The sequence below is a fragment of the Ambystoma mexicanum genome, chromosome 14, assembly GCF_040938575.1.
Source record: "Ambystoma mexicanum isolate Mex_15411 chromosome 14, UKY_AmexF1_1, whole genome shotgun sequence".
NCBI classification, from domain to species: Eukaryota; Metazoa; Chordata; class Amphibia; order Caudata; family Ambystomatidae; genus Ambystoma; species Ambystoma mexicanum.
The window spans coordinates 330041519-330057302 of NC_090940.1; the positions used below are offsets into that span (position 1 = coordinate 330041519).

The window sequence follows — 15784 nt, forward strand, 5'->3', positions numbered from 1 at the left end:
GTTTAGTATGTCCAGGACAACTGGGACATTTAGATGTGGGCCCCTCAAATAGAGTAACACATTGTCCACGTAGAACGATATCAGGTGTCCTATGCCCCCCCACCCAGATGCCCATGTCTAGGCACTGTTTTCAAGATAGATAGCCATCGGCTCTAGTCCCAGCACGTACAGCATTGGAGACAACGGGCAGCCCTGTCTTGTACCTCTTTGTATATCCCAGGCTGATAATACCCTTTTTCCTGTTTTTACTCTCGGCACTGGGGCTGTGTATAGTATTTGCACCCATTTGAGTCTGCAGGAACCTATATACCTGGTGGCCATTTTAACATCATGGACAGATTAGACCGATATGTAAATGGATAGTCTCCTCAGGTATGGTATAAGGAGCGAAAACCTGACTGAAAACTTCCTGGGTGGGTTGTAGCCAATAGAACATGCTCCTTTAGCATGTGATCATTCTAAGGAGAGGACCTTTTGCAATTGTTGGATAACCCTGAGGCACTACGACCAAAGCAATCCAAGATGGTGTGAAAAATATATCAACATAAAATAAGAAGGCAATCTTTGTGATCTAGCACATGCAAACACTGCGAGTAAAATAGCAAGAAAACAGCTGAAAGAGATTTAAGTGGAATGGAGGGATTGGGCATTGATCCAACTCTCCTGTAGGGTTTCAAAAACCTTTGTTATAGTATTCAGCACACACTATCTTCCATTAGGACTACAGGGATTAGGCATACAAATTAGAACAGTCAGTAGAGCAAAGAATAGTGCCAGAGACAGTCATTAAATGCAAGCGAATTAATGATAGGGCGGTCATTCTCTTTTATCATTAATTTGCAGCCGGGTTTTCAAAATACAAAGTCAGCAAAAGGGCAGCTCAAACTGGTTACGAGTAACCTATTCGTTTTCAAAGCGGACATTTTAAAAACTCATTTTGTTTTAATAAAACTCATTTTATTATCACTCCAACATTAGGCCATTTTCCTCAGTCTGCAGAGTCTGGCAATAAGATGTGATTCAATGTACATGTCATATTTCAGATACGTTTTTTTTCATATGGCTTCTTACGAAAAGGGAAAGGCAAACAAGTTTTAAAGAATGTCTTTAGTAACCAGGAAAATCTGATGGTAGTAATATTACACGCTAATACTGTGAATGTACAGATGTTGTTAGTCTGTAGCTGAATTGCACCACTGTTACATAGTTGTACAGTACATTTTACCATACAGCACATTTTCTATTATAAATACTAAATAATACAGGAATAAAAAGGCCCTAACACTGTTGCACAGCAAAACCGAATACATTAAAAACTTTCTTTTAATACACATTGTGCTTAAACACACCATTGTAAAATGTAAAAAATATGTCTTTGTTTCTTTACGAATGTAACATTTCAAACGGGTTTAAACCCTTTTTAAAATAAAAAATATATTGGTGAAACTGAATAAAACCGTGGGAAATTCACGTTTAAACCCAAACCATTTCAATGCCAAAAATACATTGCAGATAATATGGATTCAGATAGGTATGGCAATTGCTTAGAAATAATGGCTGCACATTTCCTCTTAAAAAAATACAGTAGTAAAAATTTGAGGTAAAAAAATGTTTACAAAATTATATTTTATGTTTCGCATACAAGTAGGTCATTTCGATTCATGAAATGACTATGGCTTTCTCAGGTCTTCACTTTTTATCTAGCTTGTGGTTAGGCAAGTACGGTGCAGGGCATCACATTCTGCATCACCAACTGGTTGGTTTTGGTTGAGATTTAAGGATTTTTACTTCCTTCCTAAAATATATTTTAAAAAAAAACAGATTAGCAAAAATATAATATTTAGATTAGCAAAAATATATAATATTTTTGAATAAAGTATACTAAGACAAAGAAATGGAAGCTCACCTGAAGGACAATATGGGTGGACTGCAGTAATCCCATATAGATGCGATCGCTGCTCTGGTAGATATTCTTCAGTAAGCCGCCCCGTGTCTTTGTTCACAGATATAACACCATCCCTGTCGACAGATGCAAGAAAAATTATTGCATCATTCACCTCTCAATCTGAGGCAACTGCCATTGACAAAAAAACTTGCACATGCGCCAAAAGTGTTTTTGAGCTTGCGCATTTCTGTAAGGCTATCAGTGTCATTGATCTTTTAGAAGTCATCCAGAATAAACAGTTGAACCATGTCAATATTAACATCAAATATAAAGGAGCGGATCAGCCAATGCATCTTTCAATGTAAAAATAATAAAAAGCAGGAAAAATCATTGCTCTTTATAATCAATTGCAATCAATCATATAACAAAATAAGAACAAGTGGACTGTTTAAAACTGGCCATCGACACTCAGCCCATTTTCAGTAAATGCCTGGCTTCAGGGTTCATGTGGAAATAGTGTAGTTGCAAATTCAACCTGTGGTAGGTGATTAAGTCCCATATTTTAGACACTGTGATGCAACAGGTTGACCATGGGGGCTGGATGCCACAACCCACTCCGTGTTGTAGGGCCTTCAGGAGATATATTGAGAATCCCCAAGGCCGCCCCACCAGTCACCTGCTTTTAAGAAACCACCCTGGATGGGAATCCTAGGAGGACCCTGGTTAGGATAGGACAACCCTACTAAGAGGAGACGCAAGAATAGAGGACATTGGGGACATCAGGACATAGCTGAGGGCAATTTGATCGGTATGAGTGGCCTGGGTGGGGAGTAGAGAAATTACTCTACCCTAGAAGCCCAGATGCCTAGCAAACTTATATAAAATCACTGAATATTTTCCACTGCCTCCCTCTCTCCAACACTGTAAAATCTAACTGTTTGGTACTCTACCCAATTGGTCTGTTGACTCTAGGCCTTCTCCCACTATACAGGACTCTCAGATTTAGCTGCGGGCCATTTCAAACTGCATTGTCTGATATTCAATTTGCATTGTCGACTGTAGGCCTTTCTCCCACTATACAAGATTCTCAAATTTAGCTGCGGCTCATTTGAAATTGCATCGTCTGGTATTCGATTTGCATTGTTGGATGTGGCCCTTTCTCCCACAGTTTGGGACTCTCCAATCTAGCTGCGTCTAGGCTGATGCTCAAATTGCACTGTTAAGTTCCAACTCTGTCTAGGCTGGTACTAAAAGTTGCACTGCTAGGTGTAGGTCTCTCTCCCACTGGACAGGACTCAGATCCGGCTGTGTCTGGGCTGGCACTCAAACTACACTGTTAGGCTCCAACTGTGTCTAGGCTGATATTCAAGTTGCATTGTTAGGGGTGGGCCTTGCTCCCACTGTACAGGACGCTCAAGTCTTGTCGTGTCTGGGCTGCTGCTCAAATTGCACTGCTGGGTGTGGGCCTTTCTCCCACTGCACAGGATTCTCGGGTCCGGATAGGTTTTGTTGTGCACTCATCCTGCGCTGTTAGGTGTGGGCCTCTCTCCCAGTACGCAGGACTCAAGTCTAGCTTTGTTTTGTCTTGCACTCAAATCTAGCTGTGTTTAGTCTTGCACTCGAAGCTTGCAGGGGTTAATCTTGCACTTGAATCTAGCTGTGTTTAGTCTTGTTCTCATTTTACACTGTTAGGGGTAGACTCCCCTCCCACGATGCAGAACTCTCGAGCATAGTGGTGCTTGCTTAGTCTTAAATTCTATCCAAACACACATCTAGAATGTCAAAGGATATTTGTACAGCGTGCCATCACCACCGGAGTGGTCCCCTGGCGGCTCTGAAAAAAGGGAGAAGGGGGGTTAGTGGGAATAAGCTGGAAAAGTGCAAGAGAGCAGTGATGTGCTGTTGGCAGCCTCAGTCTGGCGGGTCCGTTGGCTGGGCTTGAGGTGTTTTACGGCCAGTAGTCGTGTGCTGTTGTGCAAGTCTATGTGTGGTTTGTTTTGCTGTTGCAGTGTAGTGAAGTCTGTGCGGAATTGCTGTGTTCAGGTTTGTGGTTGTGTTTGGTTAGAGTTTGAGAGGTATGCAGAGGGATGAAGTTGTTAGTGGATTGGTTTGTTGGCATTGCTGTCCTTGCAATTGTGTCTAGGTGTGAGACCCGTTATCCTTCACTACTCCATCTAAGCGTGGCAACCGCCATCACTCACAGCTTCATCCAAATATATCACATGCCAACACTCACAAACCCGTCCATGTCTCCATCTAGATGCAACAAGGGCTGAGTTGAGGATGACATCCAAGTGTGACACATGCTAACATTCACATTTCTATCCAGATGCAGCGGAAGCTAAAGTTGAGGCTGGAATCTAAGTGTGGCACATGCCAACATTCATATTTCTATCTAGACGCGACAAGGGCTAAAGTCGAGGATGACATCCAAGTGTGGCACATGCTAACATTCACATTCCTATCCAGATGAAGGGACCATACTGTAATAGTATAGTATAAACCCTCCACCACCACCTCAGAGACCACAAAGATAGCTACCAAACTGAGTCCTACACCTCCCGACAACCTTACACCCAGCACCGCCCAACCCCACCGGACTGCGCCCTAGCTTACTAACACAAGAAGAAACACCAATACTGACCAGCACAAGACACTACAGTCAACCACCTGACTCCCTATTTCTGCACCGAACACCAAAATGCCCCGGAACAGGAAGGGGTGCCGAGAAAGAGCACAATATCATGCCACATTGGACAGAGACACAAATCCAACTTACCCCAGCAGCAAGAGCCTCAAATGCAGGAAACTACGCCAAAAACCAACACGACCAGAACAAACTTCGAAAGGGAAAAATCCTTATATCTCACACTATACCTCGCAACAACCCCAGAACCTGGACACCCCGACGACACCGACATACCAAGACATGCAAAGAACTGCCCAAGACAAACAGAAAAAAGATGAGATCACCCAAGAAGAGTGTGGGAAGACTCTGACCCAATCACCCCATACATCACAAGAACAGAAGTACAACATCAACACCCAAGGCACACCAGACAAAACGACTAAGAACTAATAACCAACAACCCAACCATCAACCTTACCGGCCGATTCAATGAAGAAGACGCCTTCGCTGATCCTCATCCTCTTCTGTTAAGGAGAATTCTCATAAATGTGCTAATTCCCTTCACCTTAGAGACCTCCAGCAACTTTGCTGGATTTTGAGGACTTGATTTTTTTACCTGGAGAGTGTGAGACCCTTTTTCCCCACTCTCTCATGTGTTTTGAAATGTATTTTACTCGTGTTTATTTTGGTTATGGAGTCTAACCAACTCCATAGGCATCATCTTTTCATTTGTGTCACACAGCACCCTTAGTGCAGTGGCACAGGGAAACCTTTTCAGACTTTCTCCAGGTTTAATACCTTCTCCAGGATAAACTACTGTTTCCCAGAGTAAGTAAAGTGAAATTGACTTTGCTAGTCTTTTAAATTCCTAGACCCAGCCCACCCTATCACAATAGAGTGCTGGAGGGGTTACTTTGTATCCCCTGTGCCTAGATATTCTTGTAGCAGTCAAATGCTTCCCTTTCCTCTCAGAATGGCTGGTGGCAGTGGTTTTACAACAAACTACCATGATTTTTACCGACCGCAAGCGCCGGTAGCGTTAAATCGCAGGAGCCATGCTTTTCAAGATGGTGTTTGAGCTCCCTCTGTAAAAACAGGGCCCGTTCTTTTTTCACAATTTCTTTGTGGAAAGGTCCTTATAGAGTTTTGTTCTGTGCGCCAAACCAGGTTTGGACTCTGCTATTTCGCCTTTGGCGGGCTTCAGGAGTGAAGACTGGCTCTGGTGCCTGAGTGTCGTGGGTGGACAGGAAGGGAGGGAGGTGCCCGAAACTCCCTGTGCTTAGTCTCCTAGGAGACCCAAAAGCACTCTGTGGTGATTGGCTGGGTGACTGTCCGGCAATGACAGCCACCCTACTGGGTGAGTGACACCAAGGCTGGAATGAATGGGAGAGAACTGAATAAAATGCGAGTCTTAGCTTGGAAGGCAGTCTACCACTGGAACGAAGGAACTGAAGAAGAGCTTGAAGAGGACAGCTGCTGCAACTTCTGGACCGTTGGTTTGCCCAGAGAAGCCCTGCTGCAGGGCCGAATCACCAAGTTCACATCGACAGATAATCCCCTGCAAGGACGACTACTCCCTTTAAGTTGGTGGGACCAATCAACTCACAAGTAAGCCACCTCGACACCTATCTTGGAGCTGGTTGAATTTCCCCAGAGTTGCTGCAGGAAACCGTAGAACGAGGGAGAGGGACACCAGTGTGTGCGCTTTACTCACAGCCACCGAAATTGAAGTTTGCAAAGTGCCAGCTTTTTGACCAGTCCCAGTGCAGGAGTCCCCTGATGTCCTCCCTCTTGTCCCCATGACAGACACAGGAACAGCGAGATCTGCAGGAATTGCCAGGAACAGAAGTCATCAGCTGCATCTTTTTCTTCATTGTAAGGTACTGTGAAATAAGACCGAGTATTTACCTCTCGCGGTGAACGTGCTTGAAACTTTTGCAACTCACAGGCCTAATCAGCTTGTGACCCAACATATGTACACGGTCTAAGAATAATTGTAAACTTCATGTTCTAATAACCTTTGCCTTTTACTCATCTTGAAAAGTATTCTGAAATAGTATTGAAGTATATTTGTGTGTGATTATATTGCCTCCTAAACCTTCAGTGTAAGAGTTTACTTGAACACTTGTGATTGTAGACCTCTGTGTAACATCGTTTCTGCTCACATTCCCCCCTTGAGATAAGCCTGGCTGCTCAGCTCTGCTATCAAAACTGTGTAGTACAGACTTATACCAAAGGTTGGTTTGCTTACACCTGTAGTTCTAGTTGTGTGTAGTGGTCCTAAAGGGTACTGCATACAAACTTTGCCTAACATCTTCCAATCAATGTCAAAAAAGATGCACTGCAACCAAACAACAGCAAACCAAAAGAAGGAAATAATAAGCTGAACCACACCAAAAAGGTCCACTGTAATCTAATCAATGCAAGGTCAATGTCCAAACATGCCACCGAAATATACGATTTGCTTTGCGAAGGAGGGATCGATATCCTATTTGTAACAGAAACATGGCTTGACGACAACTACAAGATCACCCTCAACTGCCTGCCTGAAAACTTCAAATGCATCCAAGCAAACAGAACCACCAAAAGAGGGTGGGGGGCTGGCAATCGTCCACAAGGTACACCTGGATATCAAATTGGAAGACCCACTAAACATCGATAAATGCGAATCCTTAATCATCCATCAGTAAGCCCCAAAACAAACCTGAAATTCATACTGATATGCAGACCACCAACCTACAATGCAACTTTCGTAGACGCCTTCACGGAAGCAATCGCTATCGTAGCCATCAAACACTATCACCTGATTGTCCTCGAGATTTAAACATCTGGTTCAAAGAAGAAACCACGACCACACAAAAATCTCTAACTAGCCAACTAGCAGCAATTAATCTACAACAACTAGTCAAAGGAGCAACCCACTCAGCAGGGCATACACTTGACGCAAAGTTCACGAACAAACAACGCCTTAACACTGCACCGCCAATTCAAATACTCTGGAGCAACCACCTCATCACCCTTTCGTAATCAAAATGACCACTCCAGTAAATAGGCAACTAGACAAACCACCGAAAACATGAAAAATAAAACTGGAGAACCATCAAAAACTCCAATCTAATTGATATCCTGGAGCTCAGCAAACCGCACCCAACATTTATGGAAGAAGCTGACCTGGTCAAAAAAGTAGCCCTGCTCCATTCCTGGATTATAAAAACTATAGACAACATTATCAAAGAAAAACCTTTCACTCCTACTCATAAAAGAGCAATGGCAAAATGGTTCACCCCACTACTCAGCACCATGAAAAGAAAAAAACGAAGACTAGAACTAGATTGGAGGAAAAGAAAGGACACTAAATAAGCTGAAATTCCTGCAACATAACCGCGCATACAAGAAGGAAATACAAAAAGCGAAAAGGAAACACTACGGCAACGAAATCTTTGAAGCAATAAACACCCAAAAAACTCTTCAAAATCATAAATGAAATTAAAAACCCACCGGGTTGCAACAACACACAAACTAACTCTACGAAACTATGCAATGACCTTGCAGTCTACTTAAAAAACAAAATAACCAGAATTCAATGAACCATACAAAGCAGACCACCCAATCTTACTACGATTCCCACCTACACTCAGGAGGAACATCCTAACAAACCACAAAGCTTTCCTGAAATATAACAAGACTTTCGTCAAACTGATGAACCAAAGCAATAACTCAGGGTCTCCTGAGGGCCCCTGCCCCCCGGACATATACGGACATATACAAATCGATTCTTAAACAAGGAACTTCCATGGAATATCACAGGAACGTCCTCAACCTTTCAATCACAACTGGAAAAGTCGCACAAGCCTTCAAATCTGCATACATCAGGCCACTACTCAAAGATACAGTGGACCTCTCCAACTACAGAGCCATCTCCAACATCCCATACACAGCCAAGCTGCTCAAAACGTACATATACAAAATGACCCAAGAATTCATAGAAGAGCACTTCCTACTAGAGCAGGCACAAGTTGGCTTCAGACCAATGAGAGGAACGGAATCAGCTCTCCTCTCAATATGGGACTGTTAGGCGGAATTGCATGCAGTACCCTCTGGGACCACGCCTACTATTAGGACTACAGGTGTAAGCAAAACCAACCTTTGGTATAAGTCTGTACTACACAGTTTGCGGTCGCGAGCTGACAGCCAGGCTCATCTCAAGAGGGAATGTGAGCAGTACAAGGATGTTAGACAGAGGTCTTACAATCATAGTGGTTCAAGTAGACACTTATACTCAAGGTTTCTTGGTAAAACACTTATTAATTTATTACAGAGTAATTTAGAAACCATTCACTAGACGGAGACAACTTAATATTATACACAAACACACTTCAATATCAAACCAATAAGTTTCTGAGTAAATTAGGCTCCCCTGAAATAGGAGAAAAATGGCATTTCAGTTACTTTGAATGGGAGTAAAAAGGCACAAGTTAATAGAATACATCACAAATACTTTCTTAGGCAGTGCAAATAGTTTCAGTTCACTAGAGGACTCGATTTAGTTCAATAGGCCTAGGCCAAAGTCAATGGGCTAGTGTCTTGGATAGGAAAGAGCAGTTCTTGTAGTAAACAGTAAAGTCTTTGCCAATGTTCTCAGAAGTAGTTTGTACGAAAAATAATCGTATGTTGGGTCGCAAGCTGATTAGGCCTGTAAGTTGGGAAAGTTTCACAAACTTTCACCGCGAGAGGCAAGTTCTCGCAATCGGGTTGGCACAGTACCTTAGTATGAAGAAAAAGATGCAGCTGAAGACGTTGGTTCCTGACGGGTCCTGCAGGTCTCTGTTCCTGAGCCTCAGTCGCGGGGACAAGAGGGAGGACGTCGGGGGACTCCTGCATTGCACGGGGACTGGTCAAACAAGCTGGCAAAATAGAAGATCTTCAGTTCGAGTAGCTGCCTTCAAGCACACAAGCTGATGTCCTTCTCCATGGTTAATCCTATCCAGCTCTGAGACTAAGCACAGGGAGTTTCGGGCACCTCCCTCACTTCCTGGCCACCCCAGACACTCGGGCGCCAGAGGCGGTCTTCAGTCCTGAAGCCCGCCAAAGGCATACGTACAAAGGGACCAAACCTGGTTTGGTGCGCAGAGACAAACTCTAGGAGGACCTTTTCAAAAAGAAATAGCATAAAAAGAAGACTGGGACCTGTTTAAACAAAGGGGCTTAGGCGCCATTTTGAAAAACATGGCTCCCGTGATTTTTAGCTACCGGTGTTCACCATCTGGAAAACTCATGGTAGTTTGTTGTAAAACCCCTGCCACCAGCCATTTCGATAGGAAAGGGTAGCATTTGACTGATACATTAGTTTCTAGACATAGGTGATACTAGGTAACCTCAACACTCTATAGGAAGATAGTGTGTGCTGGGTCTAGAAATTTAAAAAGACTAGTAAAGTCAATTTAACCTTACATTCTCTGGGAAACAGTAGTTTATCCCTGAGAAGGTATTTAAACCTTGTGGAAGTCTAAAAAGACATCTTTGTGTTACTGCCCTGAGGGTGCTGTGTAACACACATGAATAAACGCCTATGGAGTTATCTTAAAACTCCATAATAAAAGAACACAAGAGTAAAACCCACATCAAGATACATGAAAGAGTGGGGAAAAAAGGCTCACTCTTTCCAGGTAAAAGAAATCAAGTCCTCAAAATCCAGCAAAGTTGCTGGGGGTCTCTATGGAGAAGGGAATTAGTACATTTATGAGACTTCTCCCTAACGGGGACGACCTAAAAAAAAAAAAAACAGACTCGGACAACAGCACTGCCTTGATACTTCTAGACCTATCCGCAGCATTCGACAATTAATCATGACATCCTCATAACGAGACTAGAAGGACTCGGAATAACAGACACTGCCCTACTGCGGATCAAATCCTTCCTAAGAAATAGAACGGAAACCGTATGGATGGAAACCATTCAAATCCAACCCGAGAGATTCCACTTGTGGAGTACCACAAGGATCATCCTTCTCCCCGCTATTATTCAACATCTACCTATATCTACTAATCAAAATCATCAAAAGACAGTCTCACCTGCTACAACTACGCCGACTTAAAATACAAGACAACCTAGAAATTAACTCAACACTAGGAAACTGCCTCCGCGATGTATTCAACTGGACTGCCTCAAAATCAACCCAGGCAAAACAGAAATAATGATCGTCACAAAGGAGAAAACCACTTCATCCCTTGGCCAAGGGAACTCGGGACAACCCCAACACCTTCACTGATTGTAGAAAACCTCGGGGTCCTGATGAACAATCTCGCCCTAGAGCCACCAGTAAATGCTCTTCTCAAGAAATGCTTATTTCTCCTGCGAGCGGCAAAGAGGATCCTACCATTCGTATCATTCACCAACAGAACAACCACCATCATCATCGCCCTCGTCATGTCCAGAGTAGACTACGCCAACAGCTTATACTTGGGTATGCCTGAACGACTACAAAAAAACTACAACGCATACAAAATGCGGCAGCCAGATTGCTTCTGAAACTACCCCAAAGAGAACACACCATGCCTGTGCTAAAAACACTACATTGGCTACCAATAAAACAACAAATAAAATTTAAAACAAAGTGCATCGTGCACAGACCAGTGCACAATCAAGGCGCTGAGTTCCTGAGAGACAAACTGCGCCTACATCAACCAACAAGAACGCTCAGATCAAGCAACGACATCCGCCTGGAACTGAAACCCTACAGCAAAAGAAAACTCGGGATCTTCTTTCTCTCACCAGGCACCGAAAACCTGGAATGACCTTCCAAAGTACATCCGTAACACAAGAAACCACCTACTATTCAGGAAACTACTCAAAACCTGGCTCTTCACGTCATAGCTAGTAGACAGCCCACAGGGACACACACACACACACACACAACTAAAACATTGATGAACAAAGAGACAGATCCTGATGCAATCCTAGCAATCAACTGGGAAACGATTCTAAGGAAAAGACTCCACGACACACCAAACGACTAACCGAGAGACAGCCCTAAGAGGACCCAATAGACTGAATACATAGCAACACCAAGGTGTAAGCACCAGAACGACTCATCAATAGCACCTGGGCCCAAACCATAGCCATGCCCCAACAGACCCTAGTTACAACAAATAGCAAAGGAACAGGGAACTCCCATCCCTCAGCTCCGAACCAGAGGGTGGGAAACGGACATAACCATTCACATTATACAATCGTCATTAAGATACAGCGGGGAGCATGCTGCGCCATCGCACACAAGCAACAACCTAACAGCTCCTAAGGAAGAGGCTCCACAAAAAAAAAATAGAAAACAAAAAAACCTTAAAAAAAAAACAAAAAAATAAAAAAAAAGGTTCAACTGAGAGATAGTCATGATAGCAGGAAACCAACGACTGAATACATAAGCTAACCAAGACGGCAGAACAAGTAAACTAGGATGTCTTGTTAACAGCACCCTGACCCTGAACCATTCCAAGCTCCAACAGACCATTGGCACAACAGATTAAGAGAATAGGTAGCACCAACCTCAGTTCCCACATCCGAAGGAAAGGTTCAGACATACCTATCACACCACACAATGCCCACTAGGATACAGCTGGGTCCGCGCTGCACCATCACACACTAGAGCAAGACGGCCTATAAGGAATCAGCAACAACCCCACCCACAGGAATACAGCTCAAACGGTATCAGGTCCAGGATACAAACCCCACTAACCTAACTTTCAAAGCTCTGCATATCCAACCCACCTAAAACTCACACAACCATCTCTCTCCCAGCAATCCGCACACACTTTACCACACTGCATCAACAAAACATAAACCGCACCTACAGCACATGAGGTCTCGCCCGATCCTATACCTTCACCAAATCTCAGTATACGGTGTACACTGAGTTAAAGTCGCCAACAGCACACCACTTCTCCTACTCCCCTCCACCTGACTAACCATACCCACCACCCTTCTTGTTTACAGATCCGCCAGAGCACCTGGGGACCAATTCTGTTGGTGACTGTGTGCTATATAAGTACCTTTAACATAAACAACCAGCTGTCCCTTAAACCCACTACCTCAGCTAACCTGTTACATAAATAACCGGGCCACATCAGAGCAAAGGTTTCTTGGATGGATGCTTGAGACACTGGATTTGGCGCCCTTTTACAGGAGCCAGATGAAGAACGAATATCGCTAGTCGGATTCTCTTCACTCTCTCGTTCATGCACTCTGATGAGGGCACTTCAGGGATTCAATTAGTGTCCCTGGATATTCAGTAAGAGTCCACCAAAGTTTCAGCAAAGTTCAGACTTTGGAAGATCACGCACTGCCCTCAGGATCTAGGTCCCAGGGTATTGACCGTTTGCAGCCCAGCAAGGTTGCAGCATGTCGTTGGATGGCTCAAAATGCAGGTCTCCTTGAGACGAGTGGATCTCACCAGCCTCTGGGTAGGAATATTCGCACCCAGGACCCCCAGGTCGATTGGAAGGAAGGATTGTATCAGGCTTCTATTACACAACAGGCTCTCTGGTCACTGGAAATCGATAGATGTCTTTTCTTCATCTTCTTCTTTGGATTCAGCTCCAAGGTCAACTTGTCAGCAGCTTCCAAGATCTGAATATTTATCAGAAACTACAGCACAATTTATGCAAACTCTCCCTGCAGTTTACAGAAAGGGGCGGTCTGGCTGACCAATCAGGACAGACAGCACCCCATTTGGAACTGGTTCCTTTCAGGCAAGGTGAAAGGCAAAGAACTGCAAAGATTTTAACTCCTCCCTCGATTACTGTCTTCACAGACACTCTGGAGTCTGAGGGGAATACAAACGATTCCCACTGAAGACTGAAGTTTCACTGAGGTCGTTCCCACCTTGAATGGAAGAGGAAGACCTCAGAAACAAGAAGCAAATAAGCAAATGAGAAATGGCTAATAAAAGAAGGAGCCCACAATTCTAGCAGAACGGTGTTCCTCCTGTGCATTACTGCAGCTGATTTGACAGCCTGCGAGTAATAATGACTAAAAGTCAAATGTAAAACCACTGCCACCAGCCATTTAAGCTAACTAGTAATTGTAACATAAATGCTAGCAGGTAAGTAAGAAAGGGGATATATTGTATCCCCTCAGCACTCCACATAAGGAGGGGTGTGCTGGCTCACCAAAATAAATGTTAAGGGGATTAAAATCCCACTTTACCCCTTGGGAATATTAGTTCAACCAAGTACATGAAAGATAAATTCAAAATGAAGCTCAAAGGGGCTGTAAGAATTGATGCAGTCCAACTGGTGTGAGACTACACAAGACTTATCTCTTGATATTAGGTAACCCAACTTTTAATACAGGCCTGTCTGTACTACACAAGTTAGTAGTGTGACTGAGCAGCCAGGTTTATTTTAAGAGGGGTAATGTGAGCTGTAGAGCTGTACAATGAAATCAGTAAATACAGGTATCCAAGTAAACACTTACACACTTGAAGTAATAAATATGCTTTATATATACACAACAGCAACTTATAGTAACATTAATCCCAAAGTTAGGATTCAATTTGGAACAGAAGTAATAAGGCAGGTGACTAACTTTTCATATGTATATGTTATACATTTTCCAGCACATAGAGTGACGTCACTTGAGGTCAGTAATAACACTTATTTGTGAGCACCATTGCAATATTGAGTTAAAAGGAGGGAAAGGTTATAGTTACATCAAAACATACTTTGTATTTAGAAAACAGTTAGATTCTCGCAGAGGGATGCAGGCAGTCTTTTATCCCAGCAATAATAGTGTTCAACAATTAAAACCTGTAAGGGAACAAGCACTGCCAAAGTTAATAGGTTCAGAAGGGGGCCTATAGGGAGCCAGGACAGCCACAGTCAATGGGCTAGTTCACAGTTCTGATGCTCTCTTCTTAGAGCATGTTTTAGCAAAGTCAGTAAATCAAATAGTAAATCACAGCAACTCGAGGAGTCACCTTGAAGAAGCACAAGCTGAAAGGCCAGTGCAAGTGAGTTGAGGTCAATTCTAACGAGGGTAAAATAGCACTCCCCAAGGTAGGAGGCACCACAAATGGAAAAAGATCGATGTACCCCAAGCCCCACAGTACCTGTGAACTGAAGAATTAGATCTAGCTGGATGCCTTCCTGTTGCAGTGTAGCAGACCCTTGTTCCTGGTTCTTGGTCGTGGTGACAAAAGGGAGGATGTCTGTTGGGCACCTGCGGCATGCCCCTCCCACCCTACCTCCCTCCCCCAAAAGAGAAGCACTTGGGAGCTATGGATTCTCCTTGATTCAGCACATCTTTGTGGTTTTGGCACATTTTTCTCAGCGCCAATGAAGAACAAACAGCTCCGGTTAGAAGTTACTTGATCCCTCTGTCATGGACGCTGGTGAGGGGACTCTGGATGAAGATTTCCTACCCTCTGGATTCCCCCGAAGTTGTCTGGATTCGCACTTTGGAAGACATGCACTCCATGATGGTGAGGGGTCCCCGGATATTGGGATTTGGCAGCCTTGGTAAGGAACAGCAAGTCAGGGGTTGCACCAAAATGAAGCACGTCTTTAGGCTAGTTTGTCCTACCAGCCCAAGGGAGGAAGTCATCCTGTGCAGGTCTTCTCAGTTTAAACAGAAACGGGGTCAGCACAGCTGCAGGGCTTCACCAGGAACTTCGTGGTCCACAAGGGTGCTGTTGGTGTCTCTTCATGTCTTATTCATCGGATGTTGTCTTCCAGTGGTGTGGTCAACTCTGCCTCCAGTCCCAAAAACCTCACCTTTTAAAGGAAGTTCCCATTCATTCACAGCCCTAGGCTGTCGCTCACCAGCATGATGGCCGTCCTCCAGGATAGGAAGCTGGCCAATCAGAACGGGTTTCACTCAGGCACACCTAGGACAGGGACATTTCGGGACCCTCCCTCACTTACTGCCTTTCCAGACACACTGGAGCCTGGGCGGGTTTCAGGGCTGAAGGCTGCCAAAGGCAAAATTCACAAAGGACTCAATCCCGATTCAAACAAAGTAAATGCCTAGAAGAAACTACCCAACAATAAATGGTGAAAAAAAAAAAAACGGCAGCCATTTTGCGAAAATGGTCACCCTTGGGTGCTGTACTGCAGCAGAGGACTCAGCCTGCAGATAACATGGCACAAGGTAGTAAAAAAAGAATCCACTGCCACCAGCCATTCAAGCGAGTTAGTTTCACAGAATGTTACATGAGGAGTGAGATAAAGGAGATACTATGTGACCCCCCCAGCACTTCACATAGGATGGTGTGT

The 15784-nt window shown here is 43.9% G+C and overlaps 1 protein-coding gene across 1 annotated transcript in view; it reads right to left on the reverse strand.

The window, feature by feature from the left end:
• Positions 1–935: 935 nt before the first annotated feature.
• NID2 (nidogen 2) overlaps positions 936–15784 on the reverse strand; it is a 370310-nt gene continuing 355461 nt past the window's right edge. Inside the window, exons 22-23 of the mRNA XM_069637470.1 lie at positions 1907–2019; positions 936–1795 (exon numbers count right to left, since the gene is read on the reverse strand). Of these exons, the coding sequence (XP_069493571.1) occupies positions 1785–1795; positions 1907–2019 (124 nt within the window). The 3' untranslated portion in view covers positions 936–1784. The remainder of the gene's footprint in view (positions 1796–1906; positions 2020–15784) is intronic.